At 38.5% G+C, this 23750-nt stretch overlaps 1 protein-coding gene across 2 annotated transcripts in view; it reads left to right on the plus strand.

Annotated features, from left to right (window-relative positions):
• Positions 1-23750, plus strand: part of LOC148423080 (dachshund homolog 1-like) — a 155204-nt gene that overhangs the window by 120515 nt on the left and 10939 nt on the right. Inside the window, exons 5-9 of one of the 2 annotated variants that reach the window (XM_088415767.1) lie at positions 408-573; positions 664-795; positions 21768-21913; positions 23109-23256; positions 23530-23673. In XM_088415767.1, the coding sequence (XP_088271893.1) occupies positions 408-573; positions 664-795; positions 21768-21913; positions 23109-23256; positions 23530-23673 (736 nt within the window). The remainder of the gene's footprint in view (positions 1-407; positions 574-663; positions 796-21767; positions 21914-23108; positions 23257-23529; positions 23674-23750) is intronic. The other variant, XM_088415768.1, reaches the window with a different exon arrangement.

Consider the following 23750-nt stretch of genomic DNA (forward strand, 5'->3'; position numbering starts at 1 on the left):
GAGGTAGAAAAAAGTCTCCCAAAAAGTGCTAAAATGTGTCACTGTTCTGCTTGACATGTTTTTTTTTGTTGTTTTTTGTTTTTTCTGGTGCAAGTGGTACGTCTATTCTTTCTTTGAGTTGGTTTACTGCTTATATTGTTACAAAATTTAGTGGTTTTAAAAAGTCACACCAAAAGCTCTAGGCTTTCAATATGAAGCACTCTTCTTTGAAAATGGCTGGCAATGAATTAGTTATATATGTACTATATTTTGGATATTCTAGCCCTCTATACATGTGACAATCATTCTCTAGTTTAATGTAGTTCGTAATACAGTTTACAAATTAGGTAGCCAGACTTTATAGTGAACATCAAACTATTTTTGAATATTGCTAATGAAGGCTAATGAATATACTATATTTATTTTAGGGCTGTGTATTGTCACTGCAGGGTTTGCAGGAGCGCATCCAGGACAGTCCGTCCCCTGCCCCATCCTTAGAGGATCACCGAAGGCCCGGCAGTCACCCGTCATCTCACCGCAGCAGCAGTGTGTCCAGCTCGCCCGCCCACACGGAAAGTTCGTCAGATAGGATACGTATGTTTCCCTTTCAACCAGTGGCTCAAGCTAGCATTTTTTAAAAAAAAATATGTCCTGATGGCTGCCCCGCAACCTTGTTGTTCACAGCGCCACACCACAACGGCCTTTCCATGAACCAAGCCTTGCTCGGCTTGTCCCCCAACATCCCGCCTGGGCCTAAAGAGGGAGACCTGGCCCATGACATGAGTCACGAAGTGAAGAGGATGCATCCAGAAAAAGGTGAGTCTGGTTTTCTTTTTTCATTCAATTATTAAAAGCATTAAAGAATACAGATAAGTTGCACACAACATTGAGCACTGATCATGTTAGTGTCTACTTGGATGTTATCACATAGAACTCTTTTAGTGCCAAGCATTATCTGGAAAGGCAACCCCGAGAGTGCCAGCCAATTCCAAGAATTTTGATGCCTTTTTCAAGGCCGACAAAATATTGTATTGTATGACTATTTAGAGTCTGGAGGTACCATATGGAAGATTACGTTCCATTCTTTACCTAGAAAAGAAAGTAAGATTCTACCATATTACGCTCTTTAGTAATCACTGTGTGAAAATAGGTCATTTGAGTGACACCAAACTCTTTTATACATAAGGAGAAAATGCACTTTTTTGTGAAAAGATGTTTTCTGCACAACCGTGACTTTGACACAAATTTTGTAGCATTTGGAACATCTGATCAGTCATTCCCTTCAATAGAATATGAACAAAAACAGTGCAAATGTGTTTTTGATGGCAAAGTAACAGTTTGTGTATGTATTTTACTACATTCCAACAATGCTTGAGTGGCATAATATTAAAGAGCCATGAGTGTCATCTATCCATTCATTAAAAAAAATAAAAAATAAAAAAAAACATAAATGATAAGAATTCTTGTCCCTGGAACATAACCTAAGTATTTTACATGATGAAAATTCTTTAGGGTCCATGGCACTGAAAAAGTTAAAATCAAATGCACATACATAGATAGGCTCATCATTAACACTGTACTGTATTTTTCAACTTGCAATACTTGTCCACATCTTATTTTGCTAGGTGCTGCTGTTTTGTTGTGCAACAAACAGTTATTCAAATAGGCTGTGTCCACAACTGTGTTCATGAAAGTTAACATTAATTTCAAGAGGCCGCTTGTTACTGTGAATCAATTGTGAAACTCAATAGAGTTATAGTTTGGGCCACTATTTGAGGAAATACGATAGACAAACGTACCTCCTCATTCTAATTTCTGGATTGCAAGGTGTGAAATGTCAAAAGGTTATACGATAACAGAGCTTCTTAAATAAAAATTAAAGGTCAGAAAATTAATCTGAAAATTGATCTTGAAAAAAGTGAAAGGTAATATAAAAAAGGATTTAATCTTCAAGTCATTAAGAAAAATTTAATGCTGCAACACAGTTTTCTATCTTTTCATGGACATTTTCAGTGGTATTTCCACACACACCGAAGATTAAGCCCAACTTTAAATGATACCCTGTCTCAATTTGTAGCAAGGTACATCATCAATTTACAAGAAATAAAAGTTTCGCTTTTCTCCTCAGGAAAAGTATTGGGTAGTAACTGCAGACTTGGCTTAACTTCTAATGAATTAACTTTCAAGGCTTATATGAACTCTATCGCTAATCAAAAGCACAACATAGAAACAATGTGTCACAGGCATTTATTGTAAGAGTGAGGACCTCCTACATGTAAGCAAGATTTGAATGTGATGCTTTTTTTTACATCAAGTGAAGATGGCGTTTTCAAGGAGAAAATGGGTTCTGTATGTCCAATTCAGGAGAGCTGTAGGAGGAGACCTTTCTTGTTCATGTTCATGTTCAAGTTCTTTATTTCAAACATGTGGGAAAATAAACATGAACACACACAAAAAATAATAAAAACAAAAACACACGTCCTGTCCCTATATCTGAAGAGTGGGAGGAAGTAAAATTTATTTAATCCCACCCCCTTTTAACACCAAAATACCCTAGCCATAAGACCAATCCACCTTCTGATATCTGAACGCTCAGGAGAAACATTTAACAAACACGCCTACCCCAATTACAACACAAAGTACCACATCGTTAAGAATAACGAATTAAAACAAAACAAAACAACATAAGAGACACCAACAAACATAACCTGGAAAACCTTGAATATATATAAACAAATAAATGCCAAGCATCCCTGATAATCAAACACCGTCATTCCTGTACCTTTAAATCATTTATTGAGATCTTATTTTAAACTGGTTGATGTTTGAACATTCCCTGAGCGTCCCTTCTAAACTATTCCACAGTTTAACACCACAGATTGATATACAGAACTTTTTTTTTGCTGTGCGAGCCTTCATTATCCTAAAATTAAGTGCTTTCCTCAAATTATACCCCCCTTCCCTCCCAGTGAAAAGGTTCTGAATATTCATAGGCAACAGATCATTTTTTTACTTTGAAACGTATTTGTGCTGTCCTAAATTCCACTAAATCTTTGAGTTTGATGAGTTTTGACTGTAAGAATAATACATTTGTGTGGTCCCTGTATCCTGCCCTATGAATGATCCGCATTGCTTCCTTTTGTAATATTAGAAGCGGATAATAAAAACGTGCTTTAAACCCTGCTTTCAGAGATCAAATTGAACTTATCGGTGACATGTTTTTATTTTATATATAAAAAAAAAAGTAAGTGTGTCTTTGAATGAATAATCACACTTAATTCCATTTGCAGTTCAGTATGTGAGCATTTCCTACCAGCCTTTTCCCTAATAGAGCAACCAGCCTTTATTCAACTTTTTAGAAGCGTGATTAAAGTGTGGATAATAGCACAAAAGGCAAATGTATCACTGAATAATGCATCAGTCACAAGGTTTAACATTCATGTTTCGGCAGGCTGTGAGTATCTATGAAGGTGTGCCATTTAGATCGCTGATCCGAATTAGGAGGTGGAGGTCTGCCATTCCGTTGCTAAAGTCAAATTAATTGATATTACCATAAGTTCACTTTCCCATTTGCTTCACACATGGGAGAGGATGTGTTCAAGAAATGTACCCCGGTCATATCGTACTGGCTTGAATAGTTTCATTAATTGCCGGCAAGATTTTTCATTATAAAATAGGAAAAAAGGGAAATGATCCACAGTCATAGAATGTGAGGCAAATAATAGATTTGTCGTATTCTCCATTGGCTTAAAGGGAGCAGTGTAGGTTGTGATGCTGTGCTCTGGGTGACGCGGGGTGGGGCGAGGTGATAATGATACGAGAACCACTGTGGAAATCATCACCGGGATCCGTTTTGCTCCCTGTTGGATAGTCTGACATGGAAATCACTATTAGCCCTACACTCGCAGCCTGTGAAGCAGTGCATCGGAATAATTAGCAGGATCATGAACACAATTTATGGGTCACTAAGTGTGCATGCGTATTGTGTGTGGGTGCGTGTGTGCGTGTGTGTATATTTTGAACAGACCCTCTTTATACTGCAGTGGTATAAATGTTGGATGACACAATAGATGGCATACTATTACTCTTTTAATGTCTGTAAAACATAAAGTTCTGTCCCACTTTGTTAAACCAAGATGAACTATTGTACGCATGTAACATGTTGGTGCTTTTTGAACTAGAATTTGAATGACGTACCGTTTTCCTCGTATAGGTCCTCAAAAAATGGTGCAATTTTTACCATTCAAACATAATAAACAAATTTTAAATTTTATATACAGTAATAGAACTGTTTTTATATACTAAAAACAAGAATAATAATTAAAATGTTACTATTAAATTAATTTAGACACTTTAAAATTTACTACTAATTATTATTATTATTATTATTAAATTAATTCTAACAAAATCATTTTCGAAAATGTAAGAGGTTTAAAGGCAACTGTCTTTTATTATTTCTCTGTAGTCTTAACACAATTCCGAATTTTTGAGGCTGACTAACCCGATCAGTGAGTTACTGTAAAAGCCAACCGTTAACCAGTCACTGATCCCCTCGAATTCAAATAACTTTTATCTTGTTATTTTATTATTATTATAGAACAAAAAATGTCTATAAACAAAATGTATAAAGTAAAGCATTTTGCAATGGTTTAACACTTTTTAACCATGCTCAAGTTAAAACCGATGATCGTTAGATTGTGGTCAAGAACTGGCCAGACAAAGTGGGAGTTTAGTCAGGTAAAAGAGAAACAACTTCAGACAAATATGATGGATGCAGCTACTTACTGTAATTGATTGCTTTATTGAAATATCTTTGTCAGTAACAAGTACTGCAATTAAGGAACTGATAGAGCAAATTTTATGAAATGAACAGTCACACTATTGCTAATAAAGGTGTAATGTTCCCTCTCAAGACAAACGATTTGCCAAATTAATTTTTGACACATATAATTTGCCAAAAACACATAATTGATCATTGAGCAAAATGTGACATGACAGTTGATCACAGATTTTGCTAAAAATGCAGAATAGTGGCTGATCACAACTGAGCCGATCAAAGATGCATGAAGTCTGATCATGGGCATTTAAAAAAAAAAAAAAATCATGGTGGATTATTAATGTGAGTCTTACTTAATACAAGCATCTATTGAGTTGCGACATCGGTATGTATAACTTAAAATATGGGCTGGGATCAAAGTTGTATTCAAAGTTGACGTTTTACATTAGAACGTAAAATATCTGTACTCGCCAGACCAATGGGAGCAAATGAGTTCCAACCAGGTGACCCTCACGCATTTTACACACTCGGTTTGTCGATTCCTGATACGCTGCCAGACTTTATTAGGATGCTACTCTCTTCCGAGGTCTTGCACTGTCGAAAGAAAAATATTTATTTATTTTTTAGTTTTTCATAAAACAACCCATTAATGCAGAGGAGTGCAACCAAATTAGTTAGCAATTTGCTGAGCATGAATTAATGAAGAGAGCTCCTCGCCGCTCGCACAGTTGTAATTTTCATAATAACCCCGGAACCTTTTATTTGGCAGCTTGTTTAGTTTTTTCGTTTGAAGGTTTTCATTAGTCTAATGAGGACTGCGCAAGGGCGAGCAGTCAGCACAATTTACATGAGGAAGCTATCATAATAAATGAGGCAATTTGAATAACATGCACAGGTTTATGCAGCGAGATAAGAAAGATGGTCGCCAGTGTCGTCCGATACATTAGGAACTAACTAATAACCAAAGTAATTCCAATAAAAGCTTTAAGTGAAGGGAATAAAATTAATGATAGATATAGCAAACTGTAATGATATTACACGATGTGTTAGATGAATAAAATAAACCATTGTTCAGGAGGCTTTGTTTATGACCCGCTTTTTAATTAGGGCCCCGTTTGTCACGTTGGTTTGTTTAGAGATAGCGTTCCGATGGTTTAATGATATCACCCCCACTTGTTTGATCTTTACGATCCTGGCCGAGCCTTCAATTAATCTCGTGCGCAGCGGGAACGCCGGAGAAGGGACTCCATTTAAATAGGATTCCCAAAAAGACGCTGCAATGTCATCCATGCCGTGGTGGGGCATAGGCTGTTTGTTGTCAAGCCTTTTTTTTTTCCAAACTGTCACCTGGTGCAGATGAGCCAGATGGTCCGAGGTGATTTTTTTTTTTTTTTTTTTTTGTCATTGGTCCAAAAGAGAAAAATCCTGGATGAAAAAAAAATAGAAGTGAGATTAGATGATGGTTAAAGTATAAAGCTATCTCACATGTGACTAATTGAACAACTTCAAACAAGAAAAAAAAGTCTTCTACACGCCTCTGTCTCATGAAAACAGTGGGTAGCCTCGACAAACGGGGGGCATTTGAAAGCCTTCGGCTGTAAAACTCACTCTGGACATCAAACGGTTTGACATTGTTTCATTTTGTTTGGAGAGAGTGTTTGAAATGCTGTCCATATGCATGTACCTTGAACCATACGTACAAATACCATGTGGTGAGGCCTTTTTTATCAGTAAAAAAAAAAATAATAATAATAATAATTGTCGTTTCAATTTGATAATCATTTTTATGTACAATTAATACCTTTAAAAACATGTTTTACTTTTTGTGTGCTTAAAATTACATCACATGTTTAAGACTCAGGTAATGAATTATCCATCGAAATTCAGCTTGTGAATTCCACATGGCCAAAGCCAGAAAACAATGGGAGCTGTGATTGATCGATACATGAACCGTGAGCGCACAGTCATTTTCAATCGATAGCAATTGGAAAAAATGTGTTTTTTAGGACATTAACTGTGTATGGAAAATAATGAGGTTATTATAGACAGGCTGTTTTCGTATTGCTGTGGAGAATGGCTCAAGAAATTTAGTATGTCTTGAATAATTATACTGACAAAGCAACCAATGGTCTCAGGCACTTTCAAAGCCCAACTCAACCATGGCGTGAAAGGGGGATCATTGGGAATGCTGAGAAAAGTATGTAGTTTCAAATAATTTGTCCAAATTGGCTATTTATTGATTATAAACACATATTTGTCCATTTATCTATGTATAATATGTATGACAGGCAGAACAATTTAAGGGTCAAATACCATGTTTCCTTACCACATCGTGCTGCAAGTTTTGTGGCTTCCGTGCTTCATATTAAAAAAAAAATAAGTTGAATTGATAATACCGTGGATGTAGTGTTTATGACACTTATGTCACAAATAAAATGACTTCTGTAACGTGAACTCGGCATCCCCATTGTCCAGTTCTTTTTTTTTGGCGGTGGGCTCGAGTTCGGTTGACGTGAGACGGCCGCTACCCCGAGGGCAACTTCAACTCTGGAGGTACTATGGTTATGGAATGGGAAAAGGAAAAGACAACACATGCCAAACCTGGCTGGCTCTTTCAAAAACCTTTCATTGCAGGGTTCAGTATAGTGGGTGGGGGTTGCTCTGGCGCATTGCATGTTGTGTGTTGTAAAAGAAAAGGGGACAAATCCGATTTTGCATAATTCACTAATTGTGGGGTTTTCTGGGTCCCATTACCAACGAAAAACAAGGGAATTCAGTAAAGCCTGCTGGTGTGAAAGTACAATTTTATTAGGAGTCCAAGAGCTGCCCCATGTGTAAAGTGGCTTAAGATGACTAGTTGCACAAACAAAACTGGATTTAAAATCTATGTGCTTGTTCATTTATCTTGCCGGCCACCAATGACTCCTTTGATTGCCGACCTGTTTTTCCTGGCGTTCCATATTTAGCAAGGCCTCTGCGCACTGCCTCGTGTGCATCTCTGCTCCGGCTGAGTAAAGCACTTGTTCATTTGCACTGAAGGGTAACATGAAACAGGCCCGAGCCTCCTGATGGACAGGCAGATTTCTCCTTCGCCAGTGAATGATAATGCATTATTAAATTTGCCTCTCTGCTCACTAGATACACTTAGCTGACCACAGCATATTTATCTCCCCATCCGACGCCCTCTGTCTTGGCAGGAGAGAGCATTCTGTCACTTTTGAGGCATTTCAAAGATTAAAAAGAACCTCTCTCTTTTCAACGTCCCTAAAAGCATTCCCCCACCACCACCACCCACCTGAGTGAAATGTGATTAGCGGGGAGATGGTGTCACGCGATGGAACATTCATGAGCGGAGAACAAATATCCAAATGAACTCCCGCGTCCCCGTTCTTGCACCATCAGCATTCCTGCTCACATGGAGCAAGAAGAAATTTGATTGATCCTCTATTGAATTATTTTTTTCTGCACTCTTTCATTTCAACGCCACGCACTGACAAGTTGTTTGATCACAAAGCATTATTGTCTGCCAAGTCACATTTCAGGGGCTCTGATGGCTAATGATCTCGCCTCTTCCGACCAAAAAAAAAAAAAAAAAAGTCAGGTAGTCAGCATCCTGTTTGAAGCTGCGAGCGCCAAGGACACTGGTAGGTCCCAACACAACACGCAGCATTAAAGTCAGCACAGATGAAGAGAAGGAGCTGAATGCGTCAAACTTTTAATGATAGGCATACGATCCTTGTCAAGAAAATGTTTTTAACATTTTTTTTTCTCAGTGCCTTTGGAGAAAAAGGCAGGAACACAAAGGCGAAAATAATCACACTACATATTTGGACCAAAAAAAAAATGTGCTTGTATCAGGTTCAACAAATGTAGCAAAAATTCTGAGTGTACATAATTAAAATTACTTTTGGATGCACTGGTCAGAATGACAGGATCACCTGCATGGAGTACCATTACTCCACTGTTGATTTGCCATTTGTACTAACTTGTGGTCATTAGCCTCATTGACTTTAGAGCGAGAGGTGAGGTTCACGATGGACTGGCAAGTCAATCCCTGTGCGCCAAACAGTAAATCACCATATACTCTCTATTTACACAAAAGGACTATTTAGTCTTTAATCAATCAATCATACATGTTTTGTTTGGAAGATGACAAGACCTAAAATTGTAATCCGAGGCCTATTGAGTGCCATTTTGGTAACCACTGCTGCCATTTCTCAATATAGTGACTTTAATAATCGCGCTTTACTATTGTTGTATGCTATTAGATGTGAAAAAGTAGCAAAGACGCACGTGTGTATATGACACACCCTTAATTTTGGGGTCAAATTATGATATTCAGTTATTAATGTTTAACACATTGATGGAATTTTGAATGCATCCACACGTTAGTGGCGTCGACTTTCACCGTATCATACACTGATTGCATAAGCATGTGGTTTCTTAACATACATAATCAGAAACTGAGATTTTTATTTATTTATTTATTTTAATGATGGCATTGTTACTGGTCGCTATGTGATTGAGATAAAGGCATTACACGAACGAGTCAAGCCAGCCGCTAGGCCATTATGGCTACTTTGAACAGCTTAAAAGAAAGCCTGTGCATCAAATAAACATAAATTGTTTTTCAGACATGAAATAAAAAATATACTCTCATATCTTTTTTATTAGTTTCCAAATTACTCAAGGACTAATTTCACTCCAGGTTACTGAAATACTCCCATCTATGCAAGAGCCTGGAGGTTTTCTCCCTTTCAAAGGCAAAACATGAACAAAACAGTATCCAAAGTAACAAATACAATTCGAAACAGAACCAAACTTACAGGGGCGACGGCAGGGAGACCGCTAAAAAGAAGCAGTGGAACACTTCGACAAAACATGCATAGAAAATTTGATGTAAGACAATGACCCGACAACTAACTGAAAACAACTAATCACTAAAATACACTCACGCTATTGAGAAAACATGAAACAGCTGGACAGGAACAAAAGGCAGGGGAAGCGGATTAGACGACACATGGATGGCAGGAACATGAAGACAGGTGGACAAAATCATACTAACGAGGGCAGACACGAAAAGAGCAGAAACGGGAGCATGACACCGGAACCCCTCAAATAGAAAAAAACAGAAACCCCCAAATTTAACCCGCAAACTAAACCCTAACACCCCCAACAGAACATGACATTTTCAGCCTTCACATGAACACCCAAATTGTTCTTCACAGAGCAAACACTTGTGGCCCAAACCATGGCTCTTGATCCGAATGGATCAGTGATCAAAGATGTGCCATTACACCGCTCCTGGCAACTGAAAATGAAATAAACATGGGTGGGATTTGCATCTTCACTCATATTTCACAAACAAAATATTAATCATATACCCTGTTCATACATAGTATTGTAAAGAAAGGACTTTGTTTGCCTTCCCCTTTAACAAGCATAACAGTCTGCAAAGTATTTAACTTTTGTATTTTTGCTCCTAAGGGAATTGCAATTTCTTCTGCCTGTTGGCGCTCATGCAGCAACTCTCAACAAACTCTTTTTAACAACCTTTTTTATTATTCTTATTGCTATCCTCGCTCCCTGAGAGCACACAAGGTGAGTTTTACATATCTGAGCATCTGCTATTATGCAGATCGCAGCAGCACATTCCCATCCCGGCGCCCTTGGACAACAGCATTAAGCAATTATGAAGATTATGTACAATGCGGGAACATTTGCGATTCAAAACAATACATATCATGGCGGCGGCGACTGTTGTGGACAGATAAGGTTGACCCTGAATATGTATTTCTGTACTTTTGGAGACATTCTTGTAGGGGTGGGGGCTATTTTTGTATAATTTAATATTTACATGTAAACAGTAATTAAGGGATGCCGCCGACATGCTGAGGCCAGGGCTTGCCAAGGTAAACAGTGAGCGGCCCCGCTTCTTCGCAGCGCTCCCGTCCTGTTTACAGACTCACGAGTGGCGCTCCTCTTTGGCAGCGCTCGTAAAAAACACCGGCGATGCGATGCCGGGAGCGAAGCGCGGCCTCTTATCGTCTGGCAGTCTGCTCGATAGCCGACTTGAGGACATTGTGAGTCAAAGCTCTAAATTTTCACTCTGCGATAATTACGCGGCTATACTCCAGCTTTTATATCTTTGTGCCACGAAAGTAAATCATTCCTAATAAAGAGAGGAAGAATAGCGAGCGGGTGGTAGAAAAGTGCTTCAGGACTAATTTTCTTCACTCCCTCCCTCTCGGCTCTCTATTCTGTTTTTTTTTTCTTCTTTTCCGTGAAAGCCTTTTTCTTCAATATTCCAGTCACCTTGACTTTGCAGCTGCCGCCTTATAGAGTGTGTTGCTTATCCCGTCTAACCCCAGTCTGTCAATTAGGTGTTTGAAAATTAATCTCTTTAGCTGCAAATACCGTGCCAGCTTTTCTTGAGCGTCTGCAAATGAAGTGTTATTAATTCGCACGAGCAAAGCCGGTGTTATGAATAATGTTATCAAAACAGATTTCCGCGCGTTTAACACGTCGCTGCGATTAAAAGGGCCCCTTAAGTATTTTTATAACTGTGAAACGACTAATGGATTTGAGTCCGTCTTTGCAAAGCGTTGCCATAAGCCAGTCCTTTTCAAGTCTCCGCTTCTTCTTCTTCTTCTTCTGCTTCTTTTTGTTCATGTCTTCATCACTGTCGTTAAAAAGCATGCCAAGTAGAGTACAAGTATGGATTAGTGCCAGCAGAGCTGCTCCCAGTGGATTCCAAAATCACGAAAAGACATGTCCAAGCTAAGACGGTTACTGTGAATCTATCTGTCCGCTACTAATGTGAATTGTAAGAAAAAAAAAAGTAACAATTATGAGCCTCTTGTACGTAATTTGATCAAAATATGTCCATTAATATCCACAAATTCTATCATGTGTGCAAGATCAAATTGTCTTTTACTGGAGAGATACACATCCCTACTAAGCAAAATCACTTTGCACTGAAAGGTGAGTTCAAGTGGTTTTCTTGGAAGTCGATCAAAGACGGACCTATAGCGATACACAAATTGATAAAAAAATAAATAAATATTACCAATTTCCAGTATACAGGAAGTAGAATATAGGGATCTGGGTGATCTACTTAGTAATTTAGAGACGCAAACAACTCTGAGGTCATACAAGTGGGAAATCAAATTTGGAGAAAAACTATTTTGCTTCATTTTTAGAATTTTTTTATCACTCTTTTCACAACATGAAACTAAAGTTACAGGATTAGTTGATTCACATTCAACTCATGTAAGCTTTTTAAGATATGGGTGAATAGGCTAAAAGACAAAAGTCAAAGTGCATACAATTCAGACTTCCCAATGATGTTTTCAAACGTATGAGCCGAGTCATCAATGTATGAAACGAGACCGCAAGCACCAAAAAATGAACGCGCTTCATCTTTGCCGTTACGTTTTACTTACATTTTGTGATATTCAAAGCATACCACGAAGACTGATTTTTCATTTAAAAAAAAAAAGAAAGAAAAACTGTCAATTACAGAGGATTTCCTCGTTTGTTTATTTTGTTTGTCTGTCGCGGGTGCTTCTTCATTATTATCAATGTGTAATTGGCGCTTGTGTTGGTTGTATTTCGGCAGCGCTATCGGGTACGCACAGGACTCCCCAGTCACCTTCCGCGTTAAGCCGCGCGAGGAGGCACTCTAATGAATTCATAAATGCCAAACAAAAGGCAAAGTAAACAAAGAGTGAGGAATAAATGGCTGGATGATTAGTGGGTCACGCAGAGATTAGTGGCGTATACAGTACAAATGATCCCCTTCGGAAATGGGAATGAGTCAGGCAAAATGGCCAATCAATTTTAATCTCTCGGATTCTTGTGTCAATAAACGGTCGGCCGCAATCTAAATCACTGCTTCAATAAACAGCGGAATGTTGTTGTTAGCTCGACCTCAGATGTTCCACTGTAATTCTTAGTTCCTTTTGTCGCGTTATCTCGCAGACAGTTACAGATGGCAGTTAAAGCCTTTTCGCTAACTTCTTGCCACAAAACGGACGCCTTTTATCGAGGCTTGCTTTAACAGCTCGTCGGAAAAAGGCCGAAACAAAAAGTCCCGCACACTTTTATGCAGTCATCACAGTCGGCCAAGCCTATAATCCTCGTAGGTCCGATAATGACACAGCCCCCTGCATTTATTACACGGCGGATAGGAGGGAGGCAAAATGCTGACTTTGAACAAATGAACACCCTGACCTTTATGCAATAAATATGACACGGGCCGCATTAAAAAGACAAGATATCTTCCTCCCAGTTGGAAGTCAACGCAGATCCCTCGTTACCTTGCCTCTTTCACTCTCTCGCACTGCTGTTTTGTTCTGTCTGAGCGACTGATGAAACACGCTTGTATCCTCCACCTTTAAACACACGCTACTAAAGTTCAATTTGTAGCTCATAATCTGCTCTTATTAGTTGCGCCACACCTCATATACACGGCGGAACACAAGGGTGGATCGTTGTCTGTACGGCAGCGTTCATGCATGATTAGATTCTTTAAGTTGTTTCTAATTGGGTCTTCTCCCGCCACTTAAAGCAATAATGCGCTTTATGCATGCATGCAAATTAACAGCGTCAATTGTTGAGTGCGTCTCTTTTGATGCTGATTCTGATATCTACATCCGTATTGTTCATATATAAACACTCTCTTCGGCCTGGAGACAATTTTGCTCACTGAAATATTCCGATTTGTGTTTGACATGTTAACTGTTTAAAGTGTGGTGCTGAACAATATTTAAAACCTAAGTTGTCTATCAATAAGCAAAAAGTGAAAGGAATCACCAAAGTTTTCCGCTAGCAAAAACATACAAGCAGAATACAAGTTTGACAAAGTGTCATCCTGTTAGGGTCTTTTGTCACGTCCGTGACGCCGAAGGATTTATTGTTATGTCCATCTGTGTCTCTCTTCATGCGTCCTTCAGGATACGATTCAATTTATTATTAAGGCAAAAGCAATGAAGTCGTCACTTTAAGAATGTGCCGAGGCAGAGAGGAGCGAGAGGAGGGCGGGAGGGAACATTTGAAATGGGTTATTAATGGAAAGGCACGGCCATAGGGCAGTTGAGATTTAATGATATCCAACGAGAAAAATATGAGGGTGTCACTCCCCAAAAAGTCACGCTAAATGTCAACATTTTAAGGTGGGCCACCGCTAATTTAATGCCTGTGCACAGTAATGTTTTGGAGAGCATTTAGGAAAACACGGCCCAGTGGCCAGCTTGATTATCCGCTCACCTTCTCTCCTCCCTCTCTCTAAATAGCTTTGTGCACCAAGTGATTTCATCTCAGAGATGGGGGGGAGACAAAACAAAAAAAAACACAGCATTTTGATATTCACGCTGCGATAAGAGAGCGAGTGCCAAATGTTACCTGTTAATCGAGCCCAATCCCGACCGGGGGCCCTTGACTTTGTCCCCCAGCAGGGATGAGGCAAATTCTCATTTTCCTCTCTCCGTGATGAAAAGGAAATTAGCTTCCACAAATGATGAGGCCACATTAGTGTGTGCGTCTTTGTGTGTGTGAGTGTATGTGTTTAATGACTGTGTGTTTGCGTTATTTTTCACATCCATCCATCACTGTGTTCACTTTGTTCACTTTGCAAGTGAAGCAGAACTTTTTCAGCTCAAAGTCCAATCTGAAAATCAGGTTTCCTCCGGAAACTCATATGTGCATATCATTTCATCTACCTACAGTCACCCCCAATAATTCACTGGGGACAGGAATCAAGCCCAGCACTAATTATATAATGTGTGTATATATATATATATATATATATATATATATATATATATATATATATATATATATATATCTCACCACCACCACCTTGAAAAGGGTATGTTTCGTAATTCAGTACAGATGCCACACAATAGCAATCATTAAAATAGAGAATGATAAACCAACATATGCTTCTAGCATATACACAATAATGAATCTGTGTACATAAATTACTATTCAGCAGTAACATGAGCCTCATCACTAGTATTAGCTTACATGCTAGCATGATTAACAGGCCATGACAAACTAACGTGACGACATGCATGGGTGAACAAATATGTGCACGTGGACTTCACTAAAAGTATAAATCATTAAACATACCTTTTTGGCACATAAACTGAAATTCGAAAATATCTCAAATACACAAAAATTGTAATAGCAGACTAGACAGGGTTTTAGTATTAGTAGCTTTAAGAAATAAATACATTTAAAAAATCTGATCATTACACCTTACACATACACCAAGATATCACCAAATGAAACTGCAGTAGAATTAAGGTAATATTGCTTAACCTGAATAGCATGTATTCTACTTACTAGTGGTGCTGAGCTATATCTGCGGCCCACAGTTTTAGCTCACTCGCAGTGCTCTGTGCTCCCAACCCATAGACATGCTCATAGATGTACATGTAGTTTTTCCCAATGGCAGTTTTCATTCACAAAAATGAATAATGGCCATCCCCAGTTGTTGTTGCATGTTCTGAAAAAATGAGGTATCATTGTGCAGGACTTTACATGCTCTTGCTTGTGAAAATAAAACAAGTTTTAAAAGTTGAAAAAAAAATTCAAGTATCTTGCTAAAAAGTTACTATGTTAGCATTTCCTCTCATTCTAGTTTGTTGTCATATTTGTTGTTGTATTTTCTGAATTAGTCCTTCCTAAAGACAAAACTGGCTGAAGCTAAACTAAGCATGTGGCCTTGTTGTCATACTTGTTTCCCATATATCCTCAAATATTACAATGTGCTGGACCAATTAGAGGTTTGTAGTGTTTATGTCACACAGGTGGTCTTGGCTCAACACATTTTGAACCTGGACGTATCAGGTCCCACTTGGCAGTACTGAACTGTGAAGTTAGCTAACATTATTAGCACATGTCATCATTTTTGTCATTTCTAGCCATTATTCCCATACGTGACACTGATATGTGTGCTCACACTTCCAACTTCATTTGAACAGGTACTAGAATTGTAGCTGATAATTGTAGTGAGTGGGACAGCGCTACTGGGCTAGCATGTTTACATTTTTGCTTTAACATTTGATTAATATTGTTGCTCATATCCATCCATTTGGACGGGTCATCCAGTTGAGTCTACTTAGCCTAAAAGACGCTATAAAGTGCAGACAGCAATTGCAAGATAAGCAACCCTCATGTTTTTTTAAGTGCTCAAATTGCATGCAACTTCTCTTTCCTGCCTGCATCACTTGCACTTGCAGCGGCAGACACATGATTCCATTTGACATGATTTTCCAAATTCATTGCTTTTAAGTGCAGGTGGACTCAGCGCCGCGTTAGTTGCTAATGGTTGTCCGAGAGGTCATAACTGGTCCATTTGTAGGACGTGATTCAGGGGCTAGGCAAATCCAGTGTGCAGTGAGGAGTCTGTGCTGACAGACTGCTGCTTTTTTTTAAGCTTCTCCTGCTGGGAGGAGCAGCGTTCACAAGGACAAAAGCTTCACCTGTCAATATATCATTCTGACTGGCCCGGCCCAGTGTACCTTTGCCCTATCTCTCTCTCTTGAGCTTGTCACTATTTCAATCATTCTGTTCTTGTGCCGTCGCCATCTACGCATACATCTCCTCTGCCTTTTTCACTATCCTTCTTCACCTCCGCTTTCTTTGTCTGTCTTTCCTCCTCACCTCCCACTCCCCGCTTCAACAATGTCCTGAGGGAGTCGCTTTCAAACACAGGAACCAGAAACATATGGCACATTTTCAACTCCCAAGGTCAATTACAGCTATTTATCCCAAGATTGCGGATAAATTTCCCAAGGTTTTCTTCTCTGGCTTCGCTGCAGATTGCAATGTGTGTCTGTCACAATGCTAGATGCTACACATATAGACGTAATCACGCAACTATGTTCATCCCATTTATTTTATTTTTTTTTAACTGCACAATTATTTGATAACATATTAAACTTTTCATTCAGGATTTTCAAATTACTTTTTTTAAGTGTACATTCCTCTTCTTTTTTTAATGTAAGGTGTAAAGTGAACTTGCAAGACACAAGTATTAATCTGTAATATATATATATATATATATATATATATATATATATATATATATATATATATATATATATATATATATATATATTTTTTTTTTTTTTTTACTAACCTTTAAGTGTGCTTTCAAATATATTTTTGTCTATTATTATGGTTGAATTATTGTATTATTTTTTTAATGAGTTATTATTTTCAACTTGAGAGATTAATCATTTTCTTTTATTATTATTATTATGTTTAACTTATTTATATACTTATTTGTTTATTATTCAGGAGTCACTTACAGCACAATTCTAATATCATATAGATTGCACATGTCTGAGTTAAATACATGTTGACGTATACATTAAATCTGGCCATACATATTGTATTTACTCATTTATTTATCGGAAATGCCCTTGCCAAGTATCTCATAGCACACATGTAACAACTATTATATAGTAAGGCAACTTTACAAAGACTGTTTTGTATTTTTGGATGTGTTCTAAGGTTCCACTAGCCAGACAAATATAATCACATGTAAATTGGACACAAGCCTATATTCCTGTATGTGATTCACATGTGTGTATTTATGATATTTTTTTGCTCTGTATTTATAGTCAAGTCAATGCCTACCCTGGTGTTTTAGCAGCACAACAGTGGAGGAGAGAGAAAATTAACTGGATAGGTAATTCATCACTGCTTGCACGCTGTCAAGGACTCCCTCTGCAGCTATTCAAAGCAGGAAGATGGAGAAAGGAGGGAGTTATGGAGGCTGCGGTGGAGGTGTTTAAATTACTGCGTTTCATTCACAATGCATTGTATTTACAGCGTCCCCATTTTTATTTGTGGCTCCTATTATCCGGCGAAACAGTTGTGCGTGAAATGTTATTGGTGACAGGAAAGGGGAGGAGGAGGAGTGGAGGTGCAGGGGTGACCTGCCCGTTTTTGCAGGCGCATTTCACAGCGTCGGGCCTGGATGCCGACGCCATCGTCACAGCTGCTGTTGGCAGCCTCGCAGAAATATCACCTGGAAGCAGAGCGCTCTGTTCCGGCGGGCTGCCGTTCAGCTTGCTGTAATTAAGTTGAAGACACATGAAGCGATTGTGAGGAATAAACATGCCAGCGCATGCCAGAGTTTACATCCAAAAAGTGTGTGCTGATTGGAAGAATATGTGGATTAAAAACGTGGTTTGTGTATTCAACTTCCATTAGGCTGTTGTAGTTTCATCACTTCTTTCTTTTTTTTTCTTTTTTTTAACGTCTCATAGTGGAAATGTTATCTGACAAGAGGTGCTTGTACGCTCGTCTGAGTCTGTCGAACAAAATGCTGTTTGCTTTTCCCACGGCGTGACAGGTTGTTTCCCCGTCGCAACAAAGCCATCAAATATTCTGTGTGATCCAACATTGTGTCGAGCTGGGGGTGCCGGCGGAAGCCTGACGCCGGAGTTTGTTAAAGCAATGATTTATGATTAATGCCAGCTCTGAATAAGGACGACAAAGTGCCACCGGTACGAATCAATTACAAAGCTTGCTCTCCCAGAGGTCTGCTAACGTCCCTCGTTGACATGGTGATTTTATCGGGAGTGGGCGCTGGCTATATCAACCTGAGCGCTGGCCAACTCGCGGCGTTTTGATCTTTCATTAGGTGTTTTATGGAGATGAAATGGGCCTTTCATCTTCCTCTAAAAGACGTTTAATTCGCACACCGCACAAGGCGGAAAACATTGCGCTCTCTCTTCCCCTGACATTGGAAATGAAAACACTATGCCTTTAGGAATGGAAGCAGTATCTAGTCCAGAGTGTGGTTTGCACCCAGGGCGGCATTGTAGTCATGCAGTCATTAAGCAGTCACCATGTCTATCACTAAAGAGGGATTGTGATGTCAAAAAATGAAAATAATTGTTCTTTTTCCAGTATATGTGATGTTTTCCCCTGAGTAGTTTGGTTCTGCCACTTGTCAGGATTGGTAATGGTTGAAGAAGACCTGCTGTAAATCCAAGCAGATTTCCCGATTCAGATTTCATCAGGGTTTGTCATCAGACTCACTGTGCCATTATTGGTTGGTGTTATTGTCATTGTGCCGCGGCAGCAACGTACTGTATATGTTATGTATAGTTAAACACTATTGACCTGTTTATTCATACTTCGGACCAACACTGCACCATCATTGGTAGTATTGTTTGTTTATTATTATGTATTTATTTAGGTTTTTTAACAAAGTGGGATACTGGGCTTGACCAACTTGCCATGGCAAATCGCAGCAAATCAATACTATATTGATCACAGTGACTGAAAAAAAATACTTATAAAAACAGGTACATGTGTCTGCCTAGAAAATGGATGGATGGATGGATGGATGGATGGATGGATGGATGGATGGATGGATGGATGGATGGATGGATGGATGGATGGATGGATGGATGGATGGACGGGCTGTGCCTCTCTCATAACACTTATCTCTGATATTAAGAAAAAAGTAAGCCCATGGCAATATTAAGTATAAAAAAAAAAAATATTGGTCGAGCTCATTCGAAACAGAGAACAGTAAAGTAATGATTCAAAATAACCTACAGCATCCAAGAATTTAAGAGGCAATATTGTTAGTCCTACTTAAAGTAAGCTTTAATAGCGAGTAGACTAATGCACCAAATCTGCACTGCTTAATATGTCACGACAGGCTCGTAAATGGACCTTTGGAGCCATCAAAGCTGTTTCAGGCCAAACTCTCAGCATTTTAAAATATGGGCTTTTGAGGTGTATTAAAAAAAAAAAAAAAAAGAACACTTACCTCAAGATAGGACCAACTCGTTGAAAAGAAAGAAGTACATGAATTAATGACAACTTTCAGTGTAAAGTGAGTATGAAAAATAATTGTATATATGTATATAAAATGTAATTACGGCTACTCCCAGAAGCATAGTCACGAGTCACAACAACATAATCTTTTCGAACATTTTGTGGTGTGAAATCACGTTCACACGTGTTGTTCTGGAATACAATTCATTCAGGGCACTAAATAAAAGAAAACAAAAAAAAAACCACAAGCGATGACTCACGTTCTTTTTTCTATTGACGATTTTTTTTTCTTGATTGACGTTCTTTTCCAGCTTTTTTGTTTTATGTTTTTTTTTTTTTTTTCTGTACGAGTTCATGCTCGCGGCCAAAAAAGCTTGGCGGGCGACACATTAAGCACCCCTGCTCTACAGTTTACAGTTTTGGGTGGACAATCACAAATATCAAGTTATTAAATGTTTATTGTATGTTTTTTGTAAGTTCAAATAGAAGCAAATGTCATTGTTTTGGGGAGTGTTCATCTTCTGGAAGATTACCCAATCTTTTTTGATAATCAAAATATGGTTGCCCTCTATGCCTCTCACTTAAGTAAAACAAAGCAAATTTGTATTTCAATGCGGAAACTTCATTATTCCTACAAAGTCACATTATGAGGACGCTTTAATCCATTAGGCAAACATCCATTCTAATTAATCACACAGAGTGAACTTCTTCCTCACGAATAAAAGAAAAAAGGTTGTTTATTTCCTCCATGGACCTTCACCGCCTCCACAGGAAAGGTAGACTCAAATTCCAAATTACAAGCCTAAACTGCGAATTGTAACGCTTCGTTTTTTGGCGCCCGACATGTTTCCAGGGCATTTTGCAGATGCTTGAAATAATCTCCAATGTTTTTGCTCAATCTGCTCTGAGGATGGGCGAAATAAATACTTTAAACTAATTAATGTAGCACCAGCTGTTCCCAGCTCTTGGCTGGCATCGCTTGAATGTTGATGGGGGTGGTGGGAAGGGAGGGAGGGGGGAAGGAGGGAGAGAAGGCGGGCGCTGTTTGTGCACCGTCCCTCCGTTGCCACACAATCATAAACGAATACTGAAATCCACATTACAATCTAGAGTGGCACTCAGTGAGCGTATACCTCCTCGAAGGCCGAAAGAGCAGCACCAATTTGCGATCCTTGAATTCATTTAGGTTGAATCAACAGCACCTCTGCTGGTTGCAGCAAAGTCATGCCATTTTGCTTCAAGAAACAATGAGCAATTTGACATTCTGAAAAATTACTATATATATATATATATATATATATATATATATATATATATATATATATATATATATATATATATATATATATATATATAAGGATATTTAGATTTAAAGTAATTCTAAAACATATGTCCTACCTAGCTTACTTTAGCTATTAAACATTAACTTTACCTTTAATTCAATTGTGTTTTCAGTAGATAATGTTCAGGATCAATTCTAAAATTGTACGATTATTCCTTGTTGTGATCACTTTGATAAATTTGTCTTAACCACCTCAAACTAGTTACTAAAAAAAATAAAATTATAATTCATCGTTAACCTTAGAATAAAAAAAAATGTGACACCTGATTTGATTTACCAATTAAACAGTGACTACCCATGGTAATGCCTTTAAAATGAACCATCTCAAAGGTGAACAAAAGTAACACGTCGGATGCGTGCGCCGTCCTCGCCTCCCACCCTTTTGGTCTTCCTTCGACGGCAGATGGCTGGGTTCTATCCCCGCGTTTAGTGATGAGAGGAGGATGATGTCATTACTGTTTTGACAGACAGCCGCATTCATGTGATTACAAAGGAAGCGCAAGACTCGCAGGGGTCGAGGCAAGCGGGCCTGTTCGGGATTTTGTTGTACACATGACATCTCTTAAATGGGGGTAGCTGGGATTTATGTCCATCTTGATAGTGTTTAGCCCCCACCCTGGAATGCTGAGGAAAAGCAATACAAAGGAATCTCACAGGGGCCACAGCAGTGTATTTATTCGAGTCTGGGTGACAAGTGGAGAGGAAAAGACTTCTATTAGGACAGTGGAACCTCTAAGAACAAACACAACTTGACCACCACAGGGGCTTTCCTTATTATATGTCCTGCTGTATTTGCTTGAAAATGAATGGATGGATGGATAAATACTTAATCAGTTTTGATTTTGTTTGCAGATGATAACCTGATGTGCACGCCAACAGCGAGAGACAGCTATGAGCGTTTGTCGCTGGCTGGAACAACTTTGCCTCCAGGCTTCCCCTCGCCTTTCCTTTTTCCAGACGGCCTGTCGTCAATAGAGACTCTCCTTACCAACATACAGGTAGAATTTGTCAACCAAATCAGATTAATTGATTGATTCATTGATTATCTAATCCACTTGTTTGTTAGTTCAACTATGAATGATTGCTCTCAGAATAGGCAATTTAAAAGCCTTATCACAATATTCCTAATTCTAGTGCCAGGTAGCATTTCTAATAATGAGTCAGATGGGGTCTTGAATGTGCCGGGAAAATGCGGATAACGGGGGTGACATAAATACTAATGATTTCTCATTGGTTAATGAATTTTGTTTCTGGGCACTGCAGTGTTATAGTCCATATCGAGTCTCCGCTTGGCTCTTTGTCAGAGGCGTGCATTTACAGACCCGTTTGTTCGTGGATTCCCGTCATTGTTTGTCCCCCATTATTGTAGGTTTACCCAGTCCGTCATTGTCAGTCTGCTGGCCAATTATTAAATATATTAAAACTTCTATCTTGCATTTCCTAGCTAAGACCCAATCAGAATGAGATTTTCACTTTTTGATGCCCCAATTGGTTTCTTGAATGCCATCGTCTCCTTGGGCATCCCAGAATGCTTTGTTTGCTCAATGTATGCAAGTGCTTTCATAATTCAAATTTTATTGAAAAAGCAAAATATTAAAAAAAAAAATAAGAATACTACTTAATTCTAAACATTGCTTTTTACCTGTACAATGAATGTGTTGCAAATGATTACAGTATATGTTTCAGTTCATGAAGCACATAAAACTGAAACATAGCGCAAAAAACTTGCAAACCGTGCTCAGCTATCTCACTGAGAATGAATTTTCATTGAGAATAATACTGTAACTATCAGTAGTTTCTATATCAATCAATCAATCAAATTTTATTTATATAGCCCTAAATCACCGAAGTCTCAAAGGGCTTGTTTGTATGTATATATGTACATATCTTTGTATGTATGTTTTCTTGCTATGTTAATACTGTGTATTTACCTTCGTTCTCTGAAGTATATCTTGGGTTATTTATTTCTCAGAAAGTTGGTGGATTCATCTCGGTGGTAAAGCATTACCGATGGTGAAACGTGATGCAGATGTGACGATTATGTCGAATTAAAATAGCCGACAAAATTTACTGTTCTCTCAGTTGTTGTCCATGGTTTGAAAAAAGCAGACAAAATCAGAAAAGCAGAAAGCAGAAAAAACACTTGTGAGTGTAAAAGTGTGAGTTACCATATAAAATGTGTGGTGTTTGCAGGGCCTGCTGAAAGTAGCCATCGACAACGCGCGGGCCCAGGAGAAGCAGGTTCAACTGGAGAAGACGGAGTTGAAGATGGAGCTGTTCCGAGAGCGAGAACTCCGGGAGAATCTGGAAAAGCAGCTGGCCATGGAACAGAAGAACAGAGGTAATCGAATCTTCGTCTCTTTGCGTGAATGCACCATCTCTCCTGTTGTGGACAAATGTGGAAATACATTTTTAAATGTGTTTCACTTGATTTATTATTTATGAATATTTACTTGAAGATGTTATATATATATATATATATATATATATATATATATATATATATATATATATATATATATATATATATATATATATATATATATATATATATATATATATATATACCATACGTTGTACAATAAAAACATACTCAATATCTTTACACTATTAGCGATCATCCAGAAGCGTCTGAAGAAAGAGAAGAAGGCCAAGAGGAAACTGCAAGAAGCTCTGGAGTACGAATCCAAGAGGAGAGAGCAGGTGGAGCAGACCCTCAAACAGCCGTCACCTGCTGACAGCATGCGCTCACTCAACGGTCAGTGACTAAAAAAATAAATAAATACATGAATTAATGAATTCACTCTTAAGTATGTGTGTGATTGTGTGTGTGCG

This window comes from Hippichthys cyanospilos, chromosome 5 (assembly GCF_059441005.1).
Source record: "Hippichthys cyanospilos isolate Australia breed blue-spotted pipefish chromosome 5, RoL_Hcya_1.0, whole genome shotgun sequence".
NCBI classification, from domain to species: domain Eukaryota; kingdom Metazoa; phylum Chordata; class Actinopteri; order Syngnathiformes; family Syngnathidae; genus Hippichthys; species Hippichthys cyanospilos.